This window comes from Anticarsia gemmatalis, chromosome 6 (assembly GCF_050436995.1).
Source record: "Anticarsia gemmatalis isolate Benzon Research Colony breed Stoneville strain chromosome 6, ilAntGemm2 primary, whole genome shotgun sequence".
Lineage (NCBI taxonomy): Eukaryota > Metazoa > Arthropoda > Insecta > Lepidoptera > Erebidae > Anticarsia > Anticarsia gemmatalis.
This window is the reverse complement of record NC_134750.1, coordinates 4,157,853-4,184,452: the sequence shown is the minus strand read 5'-3', so window position 1 is coordinate 4,184,452 and position 26,600 is coordinate 4,157,853. Positions and strand designations below refer to the sequence as shown.

Below are 26,600 nucleotides of genomic sequence, written 5' to 3'. Positions count from 1 at the left end.
TGGAGAATATTTTATTTACACTTTGTCACTAAAGTAGGTATGTACAACGGACAAGTGAAATATAAAAAAGCAATGAGACAACAATCATTAATGATAGCGCAATAAAAACACAGAGCTGGACAATGGTAACGTGTCGTGCCGGCTTCTTAACATAATGGACTTCACTAATGCACGTATAAACAATTGTATAACAAAAACGCCGTATATTAACCGTTTTAATTAATCATTCAAATTGTTGGCAACACATAAAAATGACAATAATTCATGTCAGTTCACATCTATGTATATTATGCAACATCACAACATCCAAATATCTAAAGGAATTATTGAGCAACAAAAACAAATCTAACTTGGCTTCATTAACATACTTAACATTAAGATATTATTAAATAAGACGTCACAGTAATCAATAAAATAGGTATCAAAATATATTTACGATGTGCAGTCTTTAAATGAATCAGTGAAAATAACACTTCTAACAATCTATTAATTAACCATAGATATGTAAACTTTGATCAAATTAAAATAATAAGTGCATTGATGTATCTAAAGTCACTTCAACATTGCTAGGTATGCACTTATGTATTGTTTAATGTATCTATATGAGTTTGTCGACTCGCAGAGAACCAGACGTATTTATAGAGTATGTCTTAAATATTCACATAAATCATATGATAAAACATCCAGAACAATAAGTCATAAATGCAATAAGTAATTATATAATGACAACAATTTTATTTAAAGAGAAACACACAAATACAACAATGTTCATGGATCTAATCTGATTGTGCTTGATGCACGTTAAATTTACTAAATAACTTACAATTTCAATTCAATAGGATCATACGGTAATTATTTTTCTTCCAAAAGACGTGACATACCTAGGCCGTACTATCAGATTTTTTAAATATAGGTAATTCATAAATTAATTAAAAAATATTCAATAACATTGAAATATGTAGATTAATTTAACAATTAAACAAAAGTATATAATAAGAATGTATCGTATTGACGTATAAAATATAATATTCTAGTGACCACCTAAGAAGTGAATAGCCACTTTATTAAAAAGGACCAACAACATCAAGAGGTGTGGCAACTATATACTATAGGCCCAATACATTAAGTCACTTGACTCAAAACGATTTCATACAAGTATATTACGGTCTATTGTGAAAATATTTAATATTGATCCTAAAATATTGTTTCATATTCGTCTCTGGAGAAGTAGTAGTATTTCATTCTAAGACACGATTATTTTATCCTTGATGGTGGTCCCAATGACTCCGATTTATTGTTCGTTCTCGGCATTGAGACAGTGAATTTGAAACTTTACAAAGCTAATCCTATCTACGCTTGTGTAAAAAATATTTATGGATGGGCGAGTTCGCTGATCATTACGCATTAACTAAGATAGTGTGTACAAGCATAATCCAGCGATGTTGGACATTAACGAGGACGCCGATGGAAAACACTTCCGGTTCAATATTGTTCAAGTCATGTAGATATTTCGTATATTCCTATTCTTGTAAGCTAAGTCTATTTCAAGTAAAACAAAACCATGTAACAATCATGGTATAACAATATTTATTGGGCTTTGCTATTCTCAGGTAAATTTATAATGATACCCAATGAGGTATAAGCTGTGTGTTCATGTATATGAAAGACGAGCAGAATACCAGGCTATTAGGTACCTAGGTGTATAACTTTACGTGATAATAGCGGAAAGGACTTAATACTTCAGTGTGTAGGCATGATGTAGTGGTATCCTATCGGCAGCAGGCGGCGGTGGCGCACGCGCTATTGTAAATACGTCTAGGATGGAATGTTCACTTGAGACGCTGAGTGACGTTGGCGAGTGCCACGGCGAAGGCCTGCAGCGCTGAAAACGGGTACTGGAAGTCCAATGTGTATGCGTTGCCGTCGATCCGTCCGAATTGCATCACCTGCAAATAATTTATTTTCTGGTTATTATTCTAACTACTTAAATAGGTTTTATGAGGCCACTTGAAATGCAGAGAGTCAAAATAATGCAAAAAAAAGCTATAATTTTAATCTTCAATGTTAACAGTCTGTCTTAGTTGGGTAAGTAGGCAAGTTTTGCACTATTTTATTAATGCTTATAGTCCGATTTGTAAGTGAGCCTTATCTACAAGTTTATAACATTAAATAAAAATATTGCCATACCTGCTTTCCATGATATTCAATTTGGAAATTTTTAGCAGACTCTTGCGTGACGCGGCCGCCGAAGTCGAGCTGGTAGACTTGGCTGTTCTCGTTCCACATGGGCGCCTTGTTGTGCATCACGAGCTGGCGGCGCGAGCTGCTGCCGCGGCTGTCGCTGCTGTTGGACGACGTCGCCGTGCCTAGCGTGCCTCCCGCGCGCTTTAACTGAACATATTAAATAACAATCATTATTTTCTTTGTAGCTAGCACGATATCATTAGACAATTTCAAACATAAGATCAATCAAGTGTTTCTAAGAACATAAGATCAATCGTGATAAAACCCATCGCATACGAACCAATAATCACTTTACCTTATTTCTAAGTTGCGCTTTCTGGAAACTCTCTAGGTCCCTATAATTCCTGCCGTTGACTTCGCTGTACCCTCCGCCCGTAGAATACTCGTCGTCGGAACTCTCGGACGGTTTCTTGTTTCTTCTCCGATTCAATAACGGGGAGTTCAAGAGTTGTCTGCAGGAATGCAAAGTTATCGTAAAAATGGGACAAATAATAAACAAATACAATTAATAAAGCTCCTTATTTAGTTAATTACATTTAGCGGTAAATACATAGAATTTCACGACACTAACATCAAGACTAACCTTATAGGCGAGGCGGAGGAGTACCGCTGGCGGCGCGGCGCGGAGCGGGGCGCGGGCGAGGCGGGCGCGGGGCTGGCGGGGTGGCTGCGCGCCGGGCGCGGCCGCGGCGACGCCGGCGCCGAGCTCGTCTCCCGCGCCGCCGCCGCCTCCCGGCTCGCCGCCTTGCGCGACGAACGCGAAGCCAGAAGCCGCAACGCCAACTGTTCCAGCGAACCTGCTCACGGAAAAATCGTATTCGTATTTTCGTAACGCCTCAGCCGACGCGTCTCATACTCTACCTGTGGCCGTGCCGCGTAGACTCCTACCAAAGCCTCATGCGATCTTACAAAGCGCGCTGCTAAAGGGTTCAAAGCGTGTAAGCTTTCGGCGTCAGTCGTGAGTGAGTCGCTTTAGCTCTAGATGGCCAGGCTAGCCGTGCTCTGCCGACCCCTGACGGGGCGAGGAGTCGAGGCCGCGTCCCGGCCTGCGAACTCCGCGGTGACGAAAGGGTCTAGCTCGTTCTAAGGGTGCAGCCCGGGAAAGAAAGCCGTCGTTCGTTACCCGATCACCTGTGGACGTCAGTAGAATCCGCGAGCGTGCCGGTCGGCGGGTGAGAGTAAGCGTCTACTTATCGTACTAACTATAATACTTGCTGTAGTCGGAGTCGCTGTCGGTGGCGGCGCGCGGCAGCGGCGCGGGCGCGGCGGGCGGCGCGGCGCGGGACGAGCACGCCACGCACACGTAGGTGCGCGCGTCCACGTGGCGCCGGTCGTAGGGCGACACCAGGCGGCACGCCGTGCACACGGGGTAGTCGCGCCGCGAGCGCCGCGGGTTGTCCTCCGCGCTCGTGGCGCCCGTGTCCTCGCCGCCCGTGCTGTTGCAGCGGCTGCTGGAGTTGGCCGACGTCGCGTCCGCCTTCGGCGTGACCGTGTCCACTCGCGATTGCCTCTTGCTCTTGTCGACGGTCAGCGACATCTCGCTGGAGTCGAGGCTCCTCGACTTCCCGCACCTCCTCAGGCTAGGCGTCTTCGCGTTCTCGGCGTGTTTTATGTTGGTGTCGCGGACGTGTCTCCTCTGCCGGCGGTGCCGCTTGTTGTTGACGAGCACGAGCCTGCGCGGCGGCTCGGCCCGCAGCGCCGTGAGGCTGACCTGCGCGAGCAGCACCTGCGGGTCCACGAGGTCGAGGTAGCCGACGCTGCAGCTGCGGGTCATGGTGTCGTACACGGGCACGGTGGCGCACACCGGACTGATCGGCACCACGGTCGTCGTTCTCTGCACTTTCACTTCTCGACCTTTATCCGTGAGATTGTTGATAGTCGTGTCTACTGGGGTTTCTTCGTCGATGAATTTTAAATCCTCGCCTTTCTGCAGGTGTTTCAGTGCGTCACCGCGTTTGCTCAGAGCGTCTGGGTGTACTTCGTGCTCATAATTTTTATTACACAACGACTTAAGTATCCTCGTATTCATATCGTACGATGCGGATTCGCCTCTGCTACAAATATTTTTGCGTAGTTTGGAGAGACAATTATCAGTGACGTGGTTGTCGCATTTCTTTATAGTGACCTGTCTACTCGGTTCGAGACTCAGGTTCAAACTAAACGACTGCTGTTCTATGTTGGAGAGATTCCCTTTGAGTGACACGTTATCTCCTCGGACGCTGTAGTCAGTTCTTCCGCCACAGAAGTCGCCTCGACCTCCACAAGTCACAGTTTGTGGGGAAGGCCTTTCAAATATGATATCTGTTGGTGCTACTGCATTTTTAGGCGACTGCAAAGTAGGCACTGAACTTTCACACCTGAGTGGCGATATAGCGTGTCGGTTGGGCACTCCGGCGGGGTTGTTGACCCTCCTCTCGGCAGGCTGGGTCTGGTGCCGCACCGGCGTCGAGTACACGCTCTCCGGCACATTGTTGACGGTGTCACTAGTGTCTATGTAAGGGAACTCGTCGTACGATTCGGCTCTTGCGAGGGACGGCCCGTTTGTATTATTATTATTGGACGCGAAACTATCGTTTTGATTTACATTATTAGAATTGTTCATTCTTTCGTTGAGGGTCAACTTTCTGCGGATATTATTATTAGTGTGCGACGGAGAATCATTGGAATCGTTGGACTGGAATACTTCTTCTTCGTCTTCCGAGAATATATTAGGGTTAAAATTAGGGTCTGGACCGACGGGGTAGTCGTCCCTTAGTTCTGTGATCATGAGAGTCATCTGCCTCGGTTGCAAGTGGAGCAATGACGTTTTATACGTGACTTGACCTAGATTGGCGGGAACATTTTTAGCTAAACCGTGCATTTTAAACTTAGTTCCCCAAATATTAGATGTTACTTCTACTAAGCGTACGTCCTGCAACAAAAACATTCGTTAAAAAGTGATTCATTGACAGCTTATATATTTTTCACCTTTTAGTTATGTTTGCTAGCCAATTAATCAGCTAGTGTCCTAAAAGAGCGCTGTAATTTTACAGACCTTAATTATGAATTTTGTCGAGTCTTACCTCTGGTAAAGAGTCTATATAAGCGAGTTCGTCCGGCGGTTCGTCTTTTTCACTAGTGCTGCGTACCTTTCGTCTCTCACGGGCACGTCTGCGTCTCTGTAGTCTCGGAGACCCGGAACATCCTATGCATTTGTAATATTAGAGTATAAGATTGGAAATGTTAAAAACATATTTTTGACATTTCGTCGTCGAATATGTAAACAATCTATTCAAAATATACGTGTTTACTATGAGCGAGCACAATATTGTACATAGAGCGCGTAATCTGTGTTTAGTTCCTTATTGGCCCACGGCTCTTCCGATCGACTGGGTCGTAGGCGTCGTAGCATCATTGCGCAAATGGTTCTTTCTATGGTACTCTTCTTTCGCAGCGAAAATTGTAAACACGGGGCGGGATTCTCCCCGTTTCCCTGCGGATTTGGTTCAGTCTGCAGGTTTTGAAATGAATAATTTTCAAGGGACGGAATGGAACGCTCGTCACCTTCTTCCCGCTCGGTGTCGGAGGAGGAGGTGTGCGCGCGGGGCTCGCGCGGCGCGTGGTGCGGCGGCGGGTGGCGCGCGGCGCGCGGCGTGCGGGGCGCGCGGGGCGATGCTGCGCCGCCGCTCGACGAGCTGCCCGCGCCGCTGCTGCTGCTGCTGCTGGCGCGGACCACCACCGCGCTCGTCACCTGCTCCACTGCACGCAACCACATCGACACGGTTAATCGTTCTTGCATTTTTTATAGTTCATCCTATAGTCGACGACCACGACATTGGCGTTTGAAGTCAAAAAATACTTGACGAAAATAGTTGTCGCGAAATAGGCTAAAGGCGCTAATCTGATTTTCATACGAATATTTGTCAATAGATAGCCGGTTTTTCACAGCCGATAATAATAGTAGGTAAGTCACGAAAGTTAGTCATTAACTATTAAGAAAAGTTGTAAAGTTTGACTGAGTGATTTATGCCATTTCTTACTTAATTTTCTACCCTTTCATTCAGAGAGATATAAATTACAAGCACATATTTATGTACACGTTCAATACCTTCAGCTTGCGGATCGAATATAACGAACTCGGGTCTAATCTTGCTGGTCCGACGTCCCTTGAGCAGCGGCACGAGTCCGCCGAGGTGCTCGAGGTACAGCGTGTAGGCGCCGGCCTCCTCGTCGTCGTGCCGCAGCATGGTGCAGTGTAGCCGACCGCCGGCCGCCGGCGGGCGGGACACGAAACGACGAAGCTCGTTCGTTTCAGGCACGTTGCACTGGAAATTTAATTAAATATTATATTAAATACACATTATAGTAAATTTTATGACTTAAGTTTATTGTTTCATCAAGTTAATTTTTGTGGGATTTGTTGATCCTAAATCGTATTTATATGTGTATGTAAATGTAACGAAGTCCATCTGTGACTTCGACTCGTTTATTCGATCATTATACGAGTCGATTTAGTTAAAAAGTTAGATAATACACGTCCCTGACTGATAAGAGTCGCCTACATCGCATAGACTTCACAAGAGGCACGGTGGACATCTACGCGATTATTATTATTCCAGCTTATTATATTAATTTATCGTTACCCGTATGGTGTGAGCGAAGAGGTTGGCGAGCGCGGGCTGCAGGCGCGGCGGCAGCGGCAGGCGCGGCGCCAGGCGCGGGTCGCGCAGCGCCTGCGCCGCCCGCACGCGCGCCAGCAGCTGCAGCGGCGCCACGACGCGCCACACGCGCGCCGTGCACACCGCGCCGCCCACGCCCACGAACAGCCGCCGCGCCGCGTGCCCCCACGTCAGCGCCGTCACGCGCGCCTGCGAACATGCAACCATCAAGCATGATATACGTGCACTGCTTCTACGCCTCCACAGAGAGCGCACTAGAGATTAATGAGAGAAGCGCAGGACCGTAAGACGCCGTCGTTGCCTTCTCATTATCTGCACTCCTCTCCTTTATATTGTTGTCACATGATATACGCACACTCGTAGTGATTACGAAGCCTGCGTACTACATTCGAAAAAAAACGACCCCTTTAGTTTCATTGTCTAATTTGTCTATCTATATGTTTCTAATTTGACGTTATATTCTAAGAGCGTATACTTTTGCGGGTTCGTACGTGCACGCTCGTATCACCAGCGGGTATAGAGCTCATACGCACCAAAAAACTGGTTGTCTACGAGTGGTACAACAATCTCAAGGTGAATTCAGCAAACATAGTAAAGTAAATTAGAGTTAAGTAAAAATATGTAAATACCTGTGTATAAGGTATAAGGACGGTATAGATGAGAGCGCCGGTGTCCGAGTAGAACTTGACCACGTTCTTGTACGGCGGCGCATCGGCCGGCTCGTCCGCCTCTGTGAATACACACCGTTATTAATGAAACCAAACTATACCGTATATTTACCAGTATCCATTTAGAAGTAAAAACGTAAGGGACTTCTAATGAAAGCCTTAAACTATACCTGATTATGAATACCTTTTTTTTAGTGGTTAATTGATAAAAAAGTCACAAAAAAGTGTTTTTAGCGTTTGGCAATTATTATACCTTATGTTCCACTTGGCAAAGCAATCTGTGTAAACTTAAGACGTAAGTATCAAAATATTTTTTATTATATTGACCCCTAGTTAATCGATTACAGTAAGATATGACGATGCACTAATGGCCTGCTTCAAATAGCTAGATATTTTCGCTATGTGTAACGGTGTACGGTTGTATTGAAAAGGTTCAGCAGAGCTAGAGCGTCGTTTATCAAACCGACAGAATAGTTCGCTTTAACACATCAATTTATCAATATCAAGGCTCCATAGAAACTGTTTAGACAGATTGCTAGATAACATGTTTTATAGATACTTGGTGTAGCTGATAGTGGCGTTAAATATGTAGTTAATAAAGTTGAAAGTCTTATATTGATTGGTTTGACTTCCTACCAATTTATGAACCTAGTAAACGTGTTTAGGCTTGCGAGAAACTACGCATGAATTGTACTTATGACTTTTAAGGTACTATCTAAAGTAAAATAAGAAGACAGCACATCAAATTATTAGACAAGCGACCTGCTCCGGCTTCGTCCGGTTTAAGCAGATACTTTACAAAAATATCTCCTCCTTCCTATTGCATTACTCTATGTAATAAAAAAGCCGCATCAAAATTCGTTGCGTAGTTTTAAAGTTCTAAGCAAACATACATAAAGACATAGGGACAGATGCGGGAAGCGACTTTGCTTCATACTATGCAGTGATTATTGAAATAATAACAAAATCCCAGTCACAAAAAGTATTATTTCAGAGAAAGTCACTCACCAGCCAATAAAGTGCCAGCTACAGCCAACAGCTCTCTAGAATTGGCCCACTCCATGGCCAGGGTGTTCCCTCTCAGGCCGGTCTTGACCCTCACAGGGCTGACGTCGTCATGGCCTCGTAGCAGCACTATCTCCCCGTTCCCCAGTGCTACGGCTAGGACGTGGCCGCCATTGTTCTCGCCCCCCTCTTCACCTTCCTCCATTTTGAATTTCTCACACGACCACGCCATTGCTGTGATTCCACCTTCTGCTACTAACTGAACCTGTAGATCGTAATGAGACTCGTTATAAGGATCTAAAGAAAAGAGGTAGCTATTTTTGAACAATTCGTTGTACGGTTTATTACTACGTACGTACTCACAGTACGGTATTCTTGGCTTTATCAGCAGGCTTAATCCCGACAGTACCAAGACGTTCAATTTGATTGGTTCGAACAAATGTCAAATCGTAGGTAGTGTTTAATCACGCGCTTTGAAATTTAAAACTACGATTCGATATTTGATTGACCGAATCGAATTAGATTTTGGACTCGATACTATCAGAAGTAAGCCTAAAGATTTGTAGAAAATTTTAAAAATAAACTTAAAGGTATACAGTAATTACGCCAAGGTTACCTGTGACACCATAGCACCATGCACGTCCATAACGACGAGTTGCGCGGAGGCAGTGCCGAGGTACACCTGGTTGTCGTCGGGAGTCCAGCAGCCGCACGTGATGCGCGCGTCCAAAGACAACATGGATGACCAGTAGCGCTGACCAGCCACCGAGCCCACGAGAACGAACCCGTCCTGTTTAACAATAATACAATTAAACACCACCTTCAATTTGAAGCTGTATTTATTTAAAGAGACGCTCGATGATCGAATGTGCTGTCGATAAAATTGATGAAGCCAAATTAATGCCCGGCTTCTGAGGTCCATTTAGCGGTAGTTTATATATTCAATAGTGTGTAGGCTGTTATAAACATGACAGTTTGAATAGATAACTCAAAAACCAAGCATATGTCATTTAGTTAAATCTAATGACTGATTGTAAATAGATAAAAAAATCTTATACTATTAACACGTATTGACTATCGCATTAAAATAAATGTCCGAAGTGACCGGCAAACGTTTAAATTTAAACTCAGGTAGTGCAGTATCGATGCTGCCCGGTGACAACTTTATACCCAGCGGAGTTAACCCGCCGCCCGCAATAAATAGACACGGACGATGTTTTATTCCAAGTGCTGATTTGAAAGATAAAGCGAATTTCAACATGTCAATTAGTGTCGTTTGGTATCAGAATACCTTTATTCAATCTAAACCTTTATTCTATCCATACGTAAATAAATGTAGAGTAATCAAATAAATCCCGTGTTTTTTGTAGTGTTTCGTAAAAACATCTGGAGAGAATGAATTCAAGTCGGTAGTGAAAATAAGGAAGAAATAACAATAACAACGTTGCCCGTAAACCGTAGAAAAAAGGCTATCAATCAACCCGAAAGATTTCATCTCTTATAACGTCTACGATCACACTGAACTTATAATAAATTGGATTGGACCTCTAACCGCTACTAAGTTTATCGACCCGAACCGATTTCACAATTTTATTGTCATCTAACAAAACTTTTCCATCAGTACAGGGTGTTCCCTAGTGGATTGCTTGCCAACATTAGCATAAAAGAACCCGACGCTTTAAGGGAATTGTGCCAAAAATCATATTGTCAAGGCCCTCATGTCCTAGTTATTGAGAAACCTTGTAACCGGAGGCACAGAAAATACTCCTTTTGTATTGTAAACAGAATTATGTGCTGTCACACTAATATTTTTAGTTCGCATCAGATAAAATCATCGAGCTCAGTCTACGTTCACATGGATTTTTCATAAATGTAAAAGAACACGTAATTTTTGTGGCAAGTTCACAGTCAAACGAATACTTTACGTAACATGGTGCAGTAAGTTTGTTGTTACGGGAGTTTCGAGTCATTAAAAATATCCCAATAGTTGGTTGCTGTCCTTATTCTATATCAAATGTAAGTGGCTCGGGTCGGTCGGAAGTCTCAGATTGCCCGCAGCTGTTTTTCGAAAATACAATCCAAACAGTGGTTGCCCAAACGATTTTTAAGAAAATTTATTTTTAAAGCTTTTATTCTACAAATTGCGTCTAAAACGTAAATCTGAAAGATCAGCACACCCCCGCAATATTGGGCACACCTTTCTTACCACGTTTTAAGTTTGTTTGTTGAAAAGGTGTCGCGTAACGTTCGACGGCTGGCTTCACGAGGAAGCCTTTTAGCAAATTGATGCGACATTTTAACTGAGCCGGCGGACGCTCTGGCCCATTCACGTGGATGCACATCACGTTGCCAAATTGAACTGACACGTTGTCGATATGTCGAAGGTGAATCAAAGGCAAAGGCCTGGATAAAAAGATATTGCCTTACTCCATCACGCTTTTAATTGAAAAACGTAGTACCTATGTATATGAATAGATACCATCACTTTAATTAAAATCTTCAGTACCGTTCCGTGTGTATGGAAAATATAAATTATCGGTTTATATGCACGATTATTGGTACAAATCCAATTTACTTTAGTAACAATACGAAGGTACAGAGCAGTCGTAGCTCCACATTGTGAAGGTTTTCAACAATGCTTCAGGTAATTCCTATACAACTTCGTGTGCCTACGTGGACCAATTAAACGAAGTAATTAACTTTAATTACGCGGTATTAAAATAACGTTTACTCTCGCTATACCTATTGTAGACTTGTAGTTACGGCACAGGTAGGCTAAGGAATCTTTAATAACGTACTATGTAAACAATTTGGTGTAGGTACTCTCCAATATGACTTTGAACAAACTTCATAGTCATATAGGTAGGTACTGCAAAATTAATAACTTAAAAAATATAAAACCGAATTGACCAGGGTTTAAAAGAAAAACCCCTAAAGATATCTTGACACAATACGACTTGCATATCATTTAGTTTGATAATGCACTAGCTTTCCGCCCGCGGTTTTGGCTGCGTGGAATTTACCCCCTTCGGAGGGAATTTCCAAGAAATCTCTCTTAGCGCTCCTCTACATTTCATAAATATTCTTCATACCACAATTTTCTACGCTCTGGTAGCTGTGAGTTGTCCATCAGTTAGACACTCAATAACGAAAGAGTTTTATGCATATACTAGCTGACCCGGCAAACGTTGTTTTGCCATGTAAATTAAAAAAAAACATATTGTCACTTAGGGGTATGAAAAATAGATGTTGGCCGATTCTCAGACCTACTCAATATGCTCCCAAAATTTCATGAGAATTGGTGAAGCCGTTTCGGATGAGTATGGCAACGAAAACTGTGACGCGAGTTTTTTTTTTTTTGTGAATCTAAACCATTCTCAGATCCCCTTGACAACGCAACACACACATATATAAAGACTATAATTTGTAACAAAACGAGCAAGTTCCAATAAATACCTGGTAACAAATAAGGGCCATTCGTCCATCGTGTGACCAGGAGAAGTGTGTGACGGGCGTGCTTCTGTCGTTGATGAGCTCGATGCTCCAGCGGCCCTCGTACTTGATCCATACGAAAATCACCCCGCTGCTGTCACACGACGCTAACTTCTGGTAAGGCTCGTTCCATTTTACCAGGATTACCTGAGAAATAAACACAATTAGCTACAGACTAAATGAGATCACTGTTACAACAACCACAGAACTCTCAACATGTAAGTATTCCGTTTTTAAAACTGTAGCACGATTCTCTACAGTCGGTATTGTCGATTATCGTAAATTTGACATTTAAAATGTACTGCTAAATTAGTTCCTACGACACCCGTTGGAGCGCTGATCAGATTTTCACACAAAATTTATCGATAAGTAGCTGGTTGTCGGTAGTCGATATTGGTAAGGAATCGAGTTGCAGACCGAGTATTATTCAAAAAGATACTTATTTGATTTAGCAAAGCCAAATATCTTAAGATAGAAAAAGGCGTATGGTTTTAAACATAACGGATATTACAGTCCAACAAGCAGGATTTTCTTTTCAGGATTGAAGATAATATTCAAATCGTGTGGTCCCATAAAAATGTCATTGTCATCTGATCCCTTACTACAAAAAGAGGATTTCCTCGATTATTTGTCTGAGGAAGTAATTAAATTTTATTGAATGGTCGAGGTATATCAATTGAGATTAAAGAAGATCCTAGGAAACTACGTACGCCGAGGATTAATATTAACCGACATATAAAGTTTTATAAATTTGACCGCGTATATATTTTTTCTAATGAACAAAAAGTATTGTGTTAAGTAGGCAAGCACTTACCTACTTTTATTATCACATGCATAATCGTTAGTTTCATGCGTGGGTCGAATAATGGATAGTTAGTGATACGCGTATACTGATACTACACACTGATCTTAAACTCTGAGATAGGTACATACTTACGAAGTATTGTTGAGTTAATTTAAAATTATTGTATGGATAGGTATCTCCTTTAGCGTATTCTTATTCAACCTATAATATACCTAGTTATTTCTACATAGTGTGGATTTAAATGGATTGCTTTTTCATCATATTTTGCGATATATGTGTGTTCGTGGTACTACATATACTTACATAGGTACTCAAAAGGCCCACATTGTGTCGACACATTGTTCTGGACATGCACAGCAGTAACCCTCGCCCTGAGCCGAGGTTTACGAGTTGCGCAGGACAGTAGGCGGCTACACTATCTATTCTCTATGTTTTATTCTCAGATCAAGTTTATTGCCGGCTATCGATCGAGCCAGGCCGCTCGTACTATGACTTCTTCGAAACCTACTTTTATATTCCTAAAATATCAGATACCTGATGCATTATAATATAATCAATTTTGTTCATACTAAACCTTTATGATCATTGTTAGAACCCGTTTTAGTATTCATCGAATCTTTTCCAGAATTGGAAGGACCTAAGTCATAAATAATAAATTATTTAATTAGCAGTAAGTACAGCAGTGGCGAAGGCTCCCTATAACCCGATTCCTACCGGCTTTACCTTCGGAACACTCCTTAAAATGCGTCATATAAATGTGTATTATTCTCAAGAAAAGATCGTTTATTTAAATTAAATTCTATATTTATTACGACATTCATCAATATTTTCAATACGACTAATTAAAAATAAATAAATGAATAAACGCCTGTTCTATTTGTCATTGCAAAAGTTGCATACCGAAAATTGCCGTCAAACAACTCGACGGCGCACGGTGGATCGAAAATCGGCTGTAGAAGACATAGGATCTCGATGTCGTGAATGTTATTTTTTTCGCTGGAAATGACTTCTGCTGATCATTACTATTATAAAAAATGACATATGAAGTAATTGTATGCACAAATGGAAGAGTTATAATTTTTTTAAGAAAAATTTGTATGGAGCTGACATGAAAAATGAGAATATCTCTGGAATCGCAAGGTTGGCCGTTATATCCTCGCACACTGATATAGTACTATTTATTTGTGAATTTTTGACATACTTTATATCGCGGCATCACTTGCGATTTTTTTTCTAAAAATCGGCAAAATTTTCAAAAAAAAAATGTTGTTTATGATACATTTTAATGCTTAAATGCGACTGTAATAAGTGTAATTTACAATATTTTTTATGCTTAGACCAAAACATTCTAAGAAATCACACAATCGTATTACTTCTCCTCGATTGGTGCTCTCTGAACCTCGTATAATCTTTGTTTCGGGCCTCTGAAGCTTCTTCCGAAAGACTTCCAATTGTTACAATAGCATTAACTGCAATTATGTTAATCAACAATTTGTGGACGGTTGAAGACATGCAGTAGGTACCCATCGTACAATTCCAAGTATTTTTCAGCGGTTGTTCTAGCGTATTCTTTAAATTTCTGCACGTATTTAAACTTTCCAGTTGTGATAGCTCTCAGAATCACAGCAAATCTGCGAATTACGTTTATGACCGGTTTGGTTCCATTAAAGTTGATAGCAGACGGTGATATCGTATGGGTGAATCCAAAACTCTGCTCACCACCTATGTATTGCCGTCCAGTCCAGTTTAGTTTTGCGAAATAATCCAAAGAAGTGGTCATAAAAGAAAAAACTGCAGTGGATGACAAAATTGAAGCTCTCGTTCCCTCACAATGTCGAAGACATGAAATTAATCGACTAAAAACTCATCCAAGATCGATCAAAGGTTGAGATCATCTTTGAATCAATCTTGGATGAGCTTTTTTCTTGGATGCAATAACTCTTGATGGCCTTCTTCTCTTGCAGACCACTTTTTAAAGTCGAGACGAAGCGCTATGTGTAGAAGACATTTCATCACATTAATGCGGGCACGAAGTGATGTTTATCCGAACACGCCAGAAGAAACGGTTTTTGACGCAATGGCATCTAAGTCATCTAACTTATTCATTTATGTGGGCTTAGCCAAACACAGGTAGCAGGCCGCATTTGACTTCGCTTCAGACAGATATGTACAAATTTTGACATCAATCATCGTCATCACCAATTGGTCGACTAATTTCATGTCATCGACATATTGAGGGAACGAGAGCTTCAATTTTGTTATCCACTGCAGTTTTTTCATTTATGACAACTTCTTTGGATTATTTCGAAAAACTAAACTAGACTGGAAGGCAATACAGAGGCGGTGAGCAGGGTTTTGGATTCACCCATACGGTATCACCGTCAGCTATCAACTTTAATGGAACCAAACAGGTCATAAATATGCTGGAATCATCTTGACCACTCTTTATGTTTTGCTTATATCTACTTTAATTAATTGTTTATCTTGTCGTTACAAGTTCAGTATTTGGATTATATGAAGACCTAATAACAACCGCTGAAAAATAGTTGGAACTGTACGATGGGTACTGCATGTCATCAACAGTCCACAAATTGTTGATAAACGGAGTAAATGCTATTGTACCATTTGGAAGTCTTTCGGAAGAAGCTTCAGAGGCCCGAAACAAAGATTATACGAGGTTCAGAGAGCACCATTCGAGGAGGAGTAATACGATTGTGTGATTCCTTAGAATGTTTTGGTCTAAGCATAAAAAATATTGTAAATTACACTTATTATAGTCGCATTTAAGCATTAAAATGTATCATAAACAAATTTTTTTTTTTTAAATTTTGCCGATTTTTAGAAAAATAATCGCAAGTGATGCCGCGATATAAAGTATGTCAAAAATTCACAAATAAATAGTACTATATCAGTGTGCGAGGATATAACGGCCAACCTTGCGATTCCAGAGATATTCTCATTTTTCATGTCAGCTCCATACAAATTTTTCTTAAAAAAATTATAACTCTTCCATTTGGGCATACAATTACTTCATATGTCATTTTTTATAATAGTAATGATCAGCAGAAGTCATTTTCAGCGAAAAAAATAACATTCACGACATCGAGATCCTATGTCTTCTGCAGCCGATTTTCGATCCACCGTGCGGCGCGCGCAGGAATCGCGTAAAGCGAAAAAGATGTCGATGACGTCACGCGGACGTACTTTTCTATGGCGCGTTTTACCGGCGAGGTAACCCGGAATTCATCGGCTTATTGGGCGACTAGCAGGTACAACAGGCGCAGCGGCGCGGGCGGCGCGGCAACTAGCTAATGTGTGAGTGAGATGCAATGATATTTAATGAGAGAGAGACAACGAATGCAATAATTGCAATCGTTGTCTCTCTCTCAAAACTAAATCAAACAAAACTAAATCTAAAATCATAAATGTCATCACAACAATTATTGTTGTGATGACTTTTATGATTTTAGATTTAGTTTTGTTTTCATTTTGCGCGCCTATTTTAGGTTATTTTGGATTATTATGTTTATTATATTTGGATGAGTTAAATAGTGTTAAATTATCTATGAATGTTATTATTTTGTGTAAAATCGTGGTGATTGTGTGAATGTATTGGTCGTATCTTACGTGTATTTGTAAGTATTACTTTCATTGTTATTGTTTGTGTATTGCGATCATGGACAACAAGTAGGTAGAAGTAGAAGCAATAAATATTGTTAAATTAGTTATTAATCAGTAAATTAATGTTGTAGAGTGTAGACATTGTCACTTTAGTATTGTATTTAGTATTGTATTAGTATATAATATATATGACATTGTTACTTTAGTACTTATTATTCTGTGACATTGTTTTCAAAATGCTCCTAGTGGCAACATGTACCTATCTACCAAAATAAATAATACAGAATGCAAAGGATATAGGTTATTAGTATTTTAAACATTCCCTTAAGTTATTCGCTACGATATAACTTTATATATTTATCAATGGCTTATTGGTACCTAGCTGTAAAGTGTTTTTATTATTTCTCCGATTGTTTCTAGTAGATAGCATTTAGAGTCAATCAAAGTTGTGTTTAAAAATTAAAACACTTATTTTAACATGAAATTTGAACTAATAGGTAGGATTTCGTTCATAGGTAGGTACCTACTTAGTTCTTACCTACTATGAAAGTAGTTTGGTAAATCGGATCGCAATACAACGATTCTGTTCTGTTAACGTATGGTTAGTGGTCAACCTAGTGTCAAATTTGTTCAAGCCGCCGCCCGCCATCGCGTCGGTCACCCACCTATGGAATGACCGCACCAAGAGTTGCTTAACTTTAGCTTTAGCAGTTTTAGCTCCGGCTTGCCTTTTAACAAAACTCACCCTTCGCCACTGAAGTACAGGTTTTTATTTGACTAAAGTTACTTATGTATCAGTCAGGCGCCAAAACATATCTTACTAAGATTAATAAACAAAATATGCAATATGCAATAACAAATATAAAGACGACGTCTGTATACATATGACAAAATCAGTCAATAAAATAGCATTAATTAAGCAAGTACTCTACTATACCACAAAGACATTCGGAACAATAATATTCGCAACTAACATACTATTATAGACAGCCAGTTCAATGAGAAATCATCCACTGATTCCACTTTCTGGCTATATAACGACTCTAGCCTCTACTTGAATGAGAACAGAAGAAGACAAGACAAGAGAAATGAGAATAGAAGGAAACAATATTAACACAAAGAGAATTTAAATAAACGTACTCAGGCGTTCTCCTACGATAATATACAGAAAAAAGACTATATTAGAAAATTATAGTCGTCGCGCTCCAGACGCAATATTATTAGACATTCCACGTACCCTCCGTTTCATATAAGCTACACCACTTACAGAAAACAGACGGGATGTGAAGGCATTTGAGACGTTACAGATATACGAAGGAGCAATCACGTGTTTGACACACTCGCTCGAATTCTCGCCGGGAACGTGACAAGGTACCATCGTTTGTATAAGTAAACTTCACGGTTATAAATCTGACTTTATTATTTGCCTTTTCATATAATATTTATAGCAAATATGCATTATGTTGTTACAAGATACCGTAGTTATAACTTGCGTATATCATACAAATTTGTTTTAACAAAATATCTTATCTGTAGTTGTATTATTGTAGACAATTCAAGGTATTAACAAAAATAATACACCGTCCAATATAAACAATTAGTGTCGAAACCAATTATTTTATATATTAACAAATATTTTAAGTCATCATATCATTTTAAATTGCATGAACTTAAATTTATTGAACTTGCATTTTTTTTTTCAAAACAAAGTAAGAAACCTCACATCATGTTTTTTTTAATCGCCAATATCTTCATGTCTCAATGTTAAATTAATGATTCAATGTGTGCAGGGTCGAAAAAAGAAGCCTTATAAAATATAAATAATGAAATTATATGTTTGTTTGTTTGTCGTATGGTTAGTGGTCAACCTAGTGTCAAAGTTGTTCAAGCCGCCCGAGAGGCCTTTGACGTGGATATCCCACAGATCGTTTACCGACCGGTGAGCGCAACTGGCTATGGGCGCCTCTATGAAATAACATGAAAGATTTATAAAGACTGACACAATAAATCGTCTTACATCAAATTATAAATACATTATTTTGACAGAATCAGACTTGATAGAAGAAGCACAGTTCCAAGCTTTATTTACATCCAAATAATCTTTAACAGTGTAATTATAGTGCTCTTCAAGCTTAAGTAATCCATTTAATTAATCCCGTAAGTCTTGATTTTCTTCAGAAATTTTACTGTACACATTGACCAATAAAAGATGTTCTTACTTCTGGAGCCCAGTGACTGGAGTAACAAGTTTGTCTTTATTGCGTGTATCAATGTATCAGTGTATTAATATAAAGACTAACTTTTATAACGATATTTTGGAAACAAAGAATTTTAATAAACTGGATCATTGTTACTATAAATATATTGATCGTACTGTCCGATTGCTTCATCTGAGAATCGGATACTACGCGGATTCTTCTCGCAAATAAAGTATGATTCCTTATCACACCAAACGTTGTCTAATTTTCCAGTTCGGATTAATCCGCCACAGAGCTGTCCATATGGATCAGGTTGATTTTCATCCCACGAGTTATAAAGCTGACTTATAGGTTCGCCGTGAATACTAAGATAGGTGTCCTTATCGTCCCAGGCTCGAAGACCAATGAACAGATGGTCCCATTTGCGGTCCCATGTGAAATTATGTCTGTCTTCCGGGATCATATCCTTAACCTCGAGTGCCTCCTGCTCGTCATTGATGATGGCCAAGTGTCCGCCTTCAGAGATACATATCGAATTCGCATTATACCATGTGTTAAGACCCGTGTGAACTTTATAACAGCTGCCTGTTGAATTCACGTATCGGTAAGCTTTGTCAAATGTACCACATTCAGTCATTAGCATCCCATCGATTTTCTTGTAGCAGATGTAGGGAAGACGGGCTTCGCATGATACAACGGTCATATTGTACCCGTCCATGCTGAGGCACTCTCCATTTTGTGTATTCAATACTTGAAACATATCCGATGCGTTCATGTTTTCTAAGGGAATACCTTCTACGGACACAAACTGTCCAGGGGAGAATCTCGCGTGAATGCCAGTGAAATATTGAAGGGAGTCGTTGTTAGCACTGATTATTGATAACATTTCACTAAGTACTGCTTCATTGATGGGTGACGCCAAGACTGCACCTTCGCGATTACATTGAAAGAAAGCATTCTTCCATATTGTGGGGATTTTATGTAGTTTGAACCAGCCATCAGCCTTTGGACGATAAACATAATCGGATTTACACTGAATGACACTTGCGACGGTTAAGAGTACACATGCAATAATTAATTTAAGCATGGTGAGGTTTACGTGTAGCGTGACCACTGTTAGCGCGTCGGATAGCTTCGATAGTAATGACACTGCTCCACGAGAGCTCCTCACTTAATATATGAATTTCTTATCTTACAAAAACAATTTATTGTTGGGACATGAGTGTAGTTATATTTTATGTTTTTTTTTTCGGCAAAATGTTTTTTTTTATCATTACATTACTATTCTTAATTAAATTGGTTTTTAACTTTTTAGTTGGGGTTTCTCTTAACCATTTATTATTTTTTAGTTTAGGCGACAATTAAAGCGTTACGCAAATCTCACAAATTGCTAATTTATAAATCCTGATAAGGAAAAATGACTAAACGTTTAAATTATTGAATTGTCTTCGATCCTTCATTATAAAGTTTCAAATTAATCCATTAAAATTGAAGCGAGTGAAAATGGCGTTTAAGTTTCTGTCACATACAAACAGCCATTTACTAAACATGCATAATGGGTTTTACCCATTGGTAGAGTCCCAGTAAACATGAAAATAACTCTTAATATTGTTATTGTTTTCTGGGAAATACGCTTAAGTACACAACCAACATACCAAAGATTACTTGATTGAGAAGAGGTCACTATATGTCAATTAGATAGTATTTATTATTATAGTCAAATACGCGTTGTGATTATATTGCACGTGTTATTCCCCACAATTCCTATAATTCGGTTGAACAAACAAAATAACTTGTAACTTATTTAAAAGTTGGGCTGATTTTCGTTCGGTATATTTGTTTACATCATCGATCGGCGGCACAACGAAACGTTCAAAGTTTTCTCCTTAATTACGTTTTTGCCTGTTGACTGCACGTGCTACTAGCCTTATGATATATTAACAACTGTTAGCAGCCACTTATTAATGTGCCAATCTCGTAAACCAATATTGTAATATATACAAACTCTCTCACACTAATCGCACTCAACTTGAAAGAGCGTTAAACAGAGTCATATGCGACTAACCTTTTACCTCATGTTTTTTTTTTTTAAATATAGAGATAAAAGGACTTTTACCACCAAAATATTACCAAAAGTGATGGCTATTGAAATAAATGTCTACAAGAGCCCAGAGGTCTAATAAAGGTAAGAGTATTTTACTTCCAATTTCCGGTGTCAATTTATCATCTCCCATTTTAATGAAAATGTCCGGAAAGTATAATTTTCATTCAAAATAATTTAAGTTACCTAGGTACATGAACATTTTTAACGGCATATCGCATTACTGATATTAATATGTGTTAAGGTAATGGCAACTCTGAAAAAACAAAAAAAAAGACGTATAACAAATAATGTCAAATGTTAAAATGTTTAGATATTCTTAAATTAATTATTTCTTGTTTGATACATTTTCCTTGGTTCGACACGCTGCCGCGTCTAGATTGAAGTCGTTATATTTTGATTTCAACGTATCTCAGTACATTCATCTCACCTACTCGGAAAGTCCAAACCTACCTACTTCGAAATACCACTAAAATTAATTACATTATTACAGTAAAATAGAGTTGTTGTTTTTTAATTACTTACTTAGATCTTTGATATGAACATAACTAAAATATCATTGCCTAAATATTTTATGTATTGCGTTGTATTATAAAAACGAGTTCGTCGACGCGCCATGGAACCAACCTACGTGAAAATACTCGCTTATCTTTATTGTAAACATTTCAAAGAACCTCGACATTCTAACATGTACAAAGAGTACACAGTACGTTTTCAGTTAAGTAATACAGCTTTCAACTGTAATTAAAAAGTATTTTGACGTATTTTTCCAGTGAAATTCGAGAATAGTTGTCGAAGTAATATTCACTCAAAATAATTAATACGCGAATTTTCGTGAGGAACTTGTAGTATTCATAAAATGTCATTAGTGAGACGGCCGAGACTCGCACTCTTGGGCACAAAACAAGCTTTCCATCAACTGAGAGAAACGGAGAGAACCTTTCCAATATCTACCTACAGATACGACTACAAGTATATACCTTAGATACGCCTTACGTAACCAGTTATACAACCCGAATCAATCTACATTTATATTTGGGTCCGTTATCATTTTATATCGGCACGCGATTTGTCAATTTGTAAAAACTGCACAGCTATTGACATCCTGCTAGGCTGAGGGATTTGTATAGATTTACTGAAAGATTAGATATGTATTTAATAGACGTTTAGAAGAGTAGTACCGCTTTAGCTTTTCATAATAGGCTAATTTTCTAGATGTATGTAGTGGAGTGCGCTTTCAGGTCGTTATCATTTAATTAGGCTACATCTGCTAGAGTGGCTGCTAGTTGTCCAATAATTGATCCGAAGAGGACTTCAATAATGCCATTGGGAAACCAATCAGGGTGACTATTCACTGTGCTGGAGTCATTTAGGGTAGCGACCTGTGCTATAGCACTATTAACAAGATCATTCAAAGCGCGCATTCTTATCGCATCTTCTCATATTCTTAGTATTTTTGGTACTTTTAATTATTTAGCGATAATGGACATTCAATAACAGGAAAAAAATAAGTATATTTTACTCGTCTGACAAAAAGTATCGACTATCAGATCCACCCCTTAAATCCTGATTTAAATCGAAACTCGTTTTTATAGTGTCCAATGTCGATTAAAACATAAAAGTGGAGTTTGTTTGGCGTGGAGTCCGTCGGGTGGTCGAATTTTAGGTCAAACTTGAAGTAGCGAGATCTAAAACCAGACACAAATTGAAATACCGACGAAACCTTTCACGAACTCTCCAAAGATACCCGTATAAGAAACGAGAGGGTTGTCTTGTATTTTCGGGAACTTTATTTTGGGTACGATGCCGATGAAAAAAGGGTTCTTCATCAGTAGAGGGTAACAAACATAATATCTTTTTTTCAGGGCTATCGTTACCAAGAAACAAATAACACATTTTTTTACAAGAGTTTTATAATTATTTTTTTAAGAACCGTGTTTGTGTTAATTCCTGTATTATTTCAATAACAATCTCAAAAAGATATAAACAATGACTTTTTGACCTGACATCATTTTACGTAGGTAATAATCTTAAAACTTCGTAATAGGATCTGATAAAATTCAACATAATTCAGTAGTAACACTTAACTCTGTTAGGCATAAATTCGTATTTCTGCGTAGTGCAAATCCACATAAAGTTTATTGGAAATAGCACACACACATGATATTGCACACCAGGCGGTCGAAATTTATGACTCGCAAAATTAAAATTTTCTTACATGTGACAAAGAAATTTTAATTTGGTTCAACATAAATTTAATTAAATTGCTACATTTGTAAATGACACGTTTATTAAGGAGTTTTAACGATCGCAATGTCTATAACCTGATAAATATTTGGAATATTACAAAAAAACATCTCGGCATTGTAGGTGCAACATATCTGCCAGAATACTACCTAGTTACAAATAAGTAGATCATTTGATATAAAATAAAAAGATAGTAACTAGTATGCATAACGAATGTCAGAAAACCGATAAACAAAAGCCTCTTGATTTCCCGGTTAATCAATGTAGAGCCAATCTAGAGTCATATTTTCTTTTGACCTGTTTTGCCTACAACTATCTAAATAAAAATTAATTACCGAAATATATGTACGCGTATAACTTCTGAACAACTAAACTAAATTATATTTTTTTTAATAATTATGTTTGTTACTGTCGGTACGAGGTTTGTGTGGGATCGATAGGATCAACATTTTCAGAGGAAATTTAGTATTTTACCCGGAAGAAGTCGGCCCAGTCCGCTAGTATTGACGTAATAACAAATAAAATATACACTTACGTGTATATAAAGGTATATATAAACTTACGTCTGATCTGTGTCCACGTAAGTTGTAGTTAGTTCGAAGCGGCAGTTCGTGAGGGCGGCGCGCGTGCGACGATGTAAATGTGACGCCGACGACGCCCCGCACGTTGCCCGTAGCCAGCCAGCCCTCTTGGTAATAGTTGTTGCGGTTCAACTTCCAACCCTCCTCCTGTCACAATAAAGCACATTTTAATTGATCCAACAAATAAAACAACCTCCAAACCCGGCCTTGGCCTTGCAGTAACGACCGGTGCGGAATCGCTCCACTTTAAAATTGCAGTCTAGCATTAGACATGTGAATTGATTACATGAATAAAAAATATGCAATTTTCTTTTCCACGCAACAGTACCTCGCTTTTATTTTTATAACAGTGGATAAATCAATTTAAGTTATTCTTGCCTAGATTGCGTGGACTAGCATTTTTTATTAAAGTTGATCAAGACTTAGCATTACAGTATCGTAGTTTAGTATTTATACTAGACAGTAACTGCTAGTAATAAACGTATACTAGTTTAATAAGTTAATTAAGTATTGTATCGTTACGTGCAGTTTGCCAACGGTTTCCGAGCGGCGTGGTCTCTATTACCACTTTAATATGCAAATATCAAACAGTAGCAATACTATGAACGTCCTCATTTTGCTCAAAACCGTAGTTTGATATTCTCTTTTGCTTAATTTTAGGATGCAACCGAGTAGATTGCGAGGCAAGGAATTATAATATCTAAAAAGTATTAAATAGATAGTAATTACACCTATCTGCAACCTACGACTTTTGAATATAATATTGATGAGAAAACTTTCTTTTCAGACAAGAACACAAACACAGTACTCTCTCAAAATGTTCACCACCACTCACGAGGTTCCGATAAACGTTTTTCATGAAATGTCAAAGGTGAGGCGCCGATTCATTCGAAAAGCGATCTCTCTTTTCTTATACTTTTTTTAGACTTATCGCAAACCTTAGAGAAATTGACAAATTACTAACAAAGCTAAGTTTTGCTTAATTTTGGTATAATGATGCATCGGGATATGTATTTGCCAAAATAAGTCCGGTATACGTAGTTAGTAGGCGCACCGGTCCCGCGCAGACCTTCGGCTTGCTATAAAAACCTTGAATTATGAACTTAGAGAATACAGAGACACATTTCGCAAGCCGATATTTAGTTTTCGGAAACAACAAAGCAAACTATATTGTGTAAAGACATTCTACCTAAAATGTAAGCTAGCTAAAACTTAATTATAACCGCAAATCTGGCAGCTAAGCGCGTTAAAGTACCTAATATCCGCACTAAACATTTATAGTGATATTTAGTAGTAACAGTTTACCACAAGCTTTGGGAAACTGTATCGTTATCCGTTTCGTCCGGTGCCGTGTATTCTTGAGCTGTTAGAGAGCCATTCTAATCTCCAACAAGCAGGCGCCTAGGATATCTTGGGAAATGTCTAGTGAACTTAACACTCGGGTCACTGACCAAACCTTTTATATAAATAAATTAAAATAAATTTAACCCATTACTGTCCCGCTGCTGGGCAAGGGTCTCCTCCCGTAATGAGGGAGGGGTTAGGCCTTGAGTCCACCACGCTGGCCAAGTGCGGGTTGGGGACTTTGCACGCCCTCAATAAATGTTTTAAACAAATTTTTAGGCATGCAAGGTTTCCTCACGATGTTTTCCTTCACCGTTGGAGCATGTGATAATTATTTCTAATACACACATAACTTCGAAAAGTCATTGGTGTGTTGCCTCGGGTTCGAACCTGCGACCACTTGCGTGGGAGGTGTCAACTTATACCACTCGGCTATCACTGCTCTTCAACCTTTTATATCTTGGCTCTAAATGATTTGACTTCTCAATTTTCCGCTTAATAGGTATCTTAGTCAATGGGTTAACGATCAAATTTAAAGTAGTTTTTTTGCTTGCACTTTGTAAGCTTGCTTATACGCATAAATATTGCAAGTAACGTCATATAATTTCTCAAGATCTCCCTATTTTTTTCTGTATAATATACAAAATTATTATAAATTTTAGCTCGTAATCTTACATGTGCAATACATTTCTTTTCAGACATACATAATATAATTAAGAGATTATTCTTTGTGATTTGCAATATCAGAATTTAAGGCTAAATAAAGTAGTAGTAGGTACATAAAACGTTTCCACTATTCGATTAAAGTGCGAAGCTATACTAATAATTTACGAATTTTAAAGTTTACGTTTAAAATAAGTACTAACACATGTAATTAATTAACGCAATCTACTAAACTAAGCAACTTCACTAGACTCATTCAATATTCTCCAACTCTGGCACAAGGAACCTCTTAAGCAAATATATGATAATGTAATCTGCATAAAATGTGTGCTGTAGTAGGTGTTCTACCGTTCTCTCTTCTACGGTGAACCGACAGCTTTACACACATCGATTAATTAATCTTTACTTAATTTTATAAAGCTGAAGAATTTGTTTGTTTGTTTGTTTAAACGCGCTAATCTCAGGAACTACTGGCTAATCTCAGGAAAAAAAACTTTCAGTGTTAGATAGCCCATTTATTGAGGAAGTCTATAGGCTATATATCATCACACTACGACCAATAGGAGCAGAATACCAGTAAAAAATGTTACAAAAACGGGGAAAATTCTGACCCATTCTCTCTTATGTGACGCAAGCGAAGTTGCGCTAGTCAGCTAATTTTTAATACCGTATATGTTCTCTTGTGCGGGTCGCATTAATAGGAAGCCAAGGCAATTAACAACACGTAACGGTGCAGGGATGTTCTCCCGAACGGCGGCAGACCGGAGATCGAAGGCGAAATTGCCAATTAGCTAGATATTACGCGATCTGACACCCTCACTCCATTAATCCATGCGTCGCCGCCCAATTAGGACACATTTCTTACCAATATAAATACAATCCGATTGGAAAAGCAATCAACAAGTCTGGAGAGGTGAGATCGCTTTTTTAATCTGATGTTATGGAATATGTCTATCAATAGTTAGAATTTTCA

At 39.0% G+C, this 26,600-nt stretch overlaps 2 protein-coding genes across 3 annotated transcripts in view; both read right to left on the bottom strand.

Moving 5' to 3' along the window:
- Tusp (WD40 superfamily protein Tusp) overlaps positions 1-26,600 on the bottom strand; it is a 29,305-nt gene continuing 2,705 nt past the window's right edge. Inside the window, exons 2-15 of one of the 2 annotated variants that reach the window (XM_076115321.1) lie at positions 23,603-23,767; positions 12,032-12,214; positions 9,192-9,365; positions 8,579-8,840; positions 7,532-7,632; positions 6,867-7,091; positions 6,332-6,548; positions 5,788-5,982; positions 5,307-5,428; positions 3,448-5,155; positions 2,816-3,041; positions 2,540-2,696; positions 2,188-2,391; positions 1-1,946 (exon numbers count right to left, since the gene is read on the bottom strand). In XM_076115321.1, coding sequence (XP_075971436.1) covers positions 1,830-1,946; positions 2,188-2,391; positions 2,540-2,696; positions 2,816-3,041; positions 3,448-5,155; positions 5,307-5,428; positions 5,788-5,982; positions 6,332-6,548; positions 6,867-7,091; positions 7,532-7,632; positions 8,579-8,840; positions 9,192-9,365; positions 12,032-12,214; positions 23,603-23,767 — 4,056 coding nt within the window. In that variant the 3' untranslated portion in view covers positions 1-1,829. The remainder of the gene's footprint in view (positions 1,947-2,187; positions 2,392-2,539; positions 2,697-2,815; positions 3,042-3,447; positions 5,156-5,306; positions 5,429-5,787; positions 5,983-6,331; positions 6,549-6,866; positions 7,092-7,531; positions 7,633-8,578; positions 8,841-9,191; positions 9,366-12,031; positions 12,215-23,602; positions 23,768-26,600) is intronic. The other variant, XM_076115322.1, reaches the window with a different exon arrangement.
- LOC142973529 (lymphocyte antigen 75-like) lies at positions 18,155-19,852 on the bottom strand. The gene has a single exon (XM_076115320.1). It carries the CDS (start codon positions 19,776-19,778, stop codon positions 18,825-18,827), a length of 954 nt encoding a protein of 317 aa, XP_075971435.1. The 5' UTR covers positions 19,779-19,852; the 3' UTR covers positions 18,155-18,824.

Coding starts and splice junctions, on each gene's coding strand:
- LOC142973529 (XM_076115320.1), bottom strand. CDS start 19,778: ATGCTTAAATTAATTATTGCATGTGTACTCTTAACCGTCGCAAGTGTC.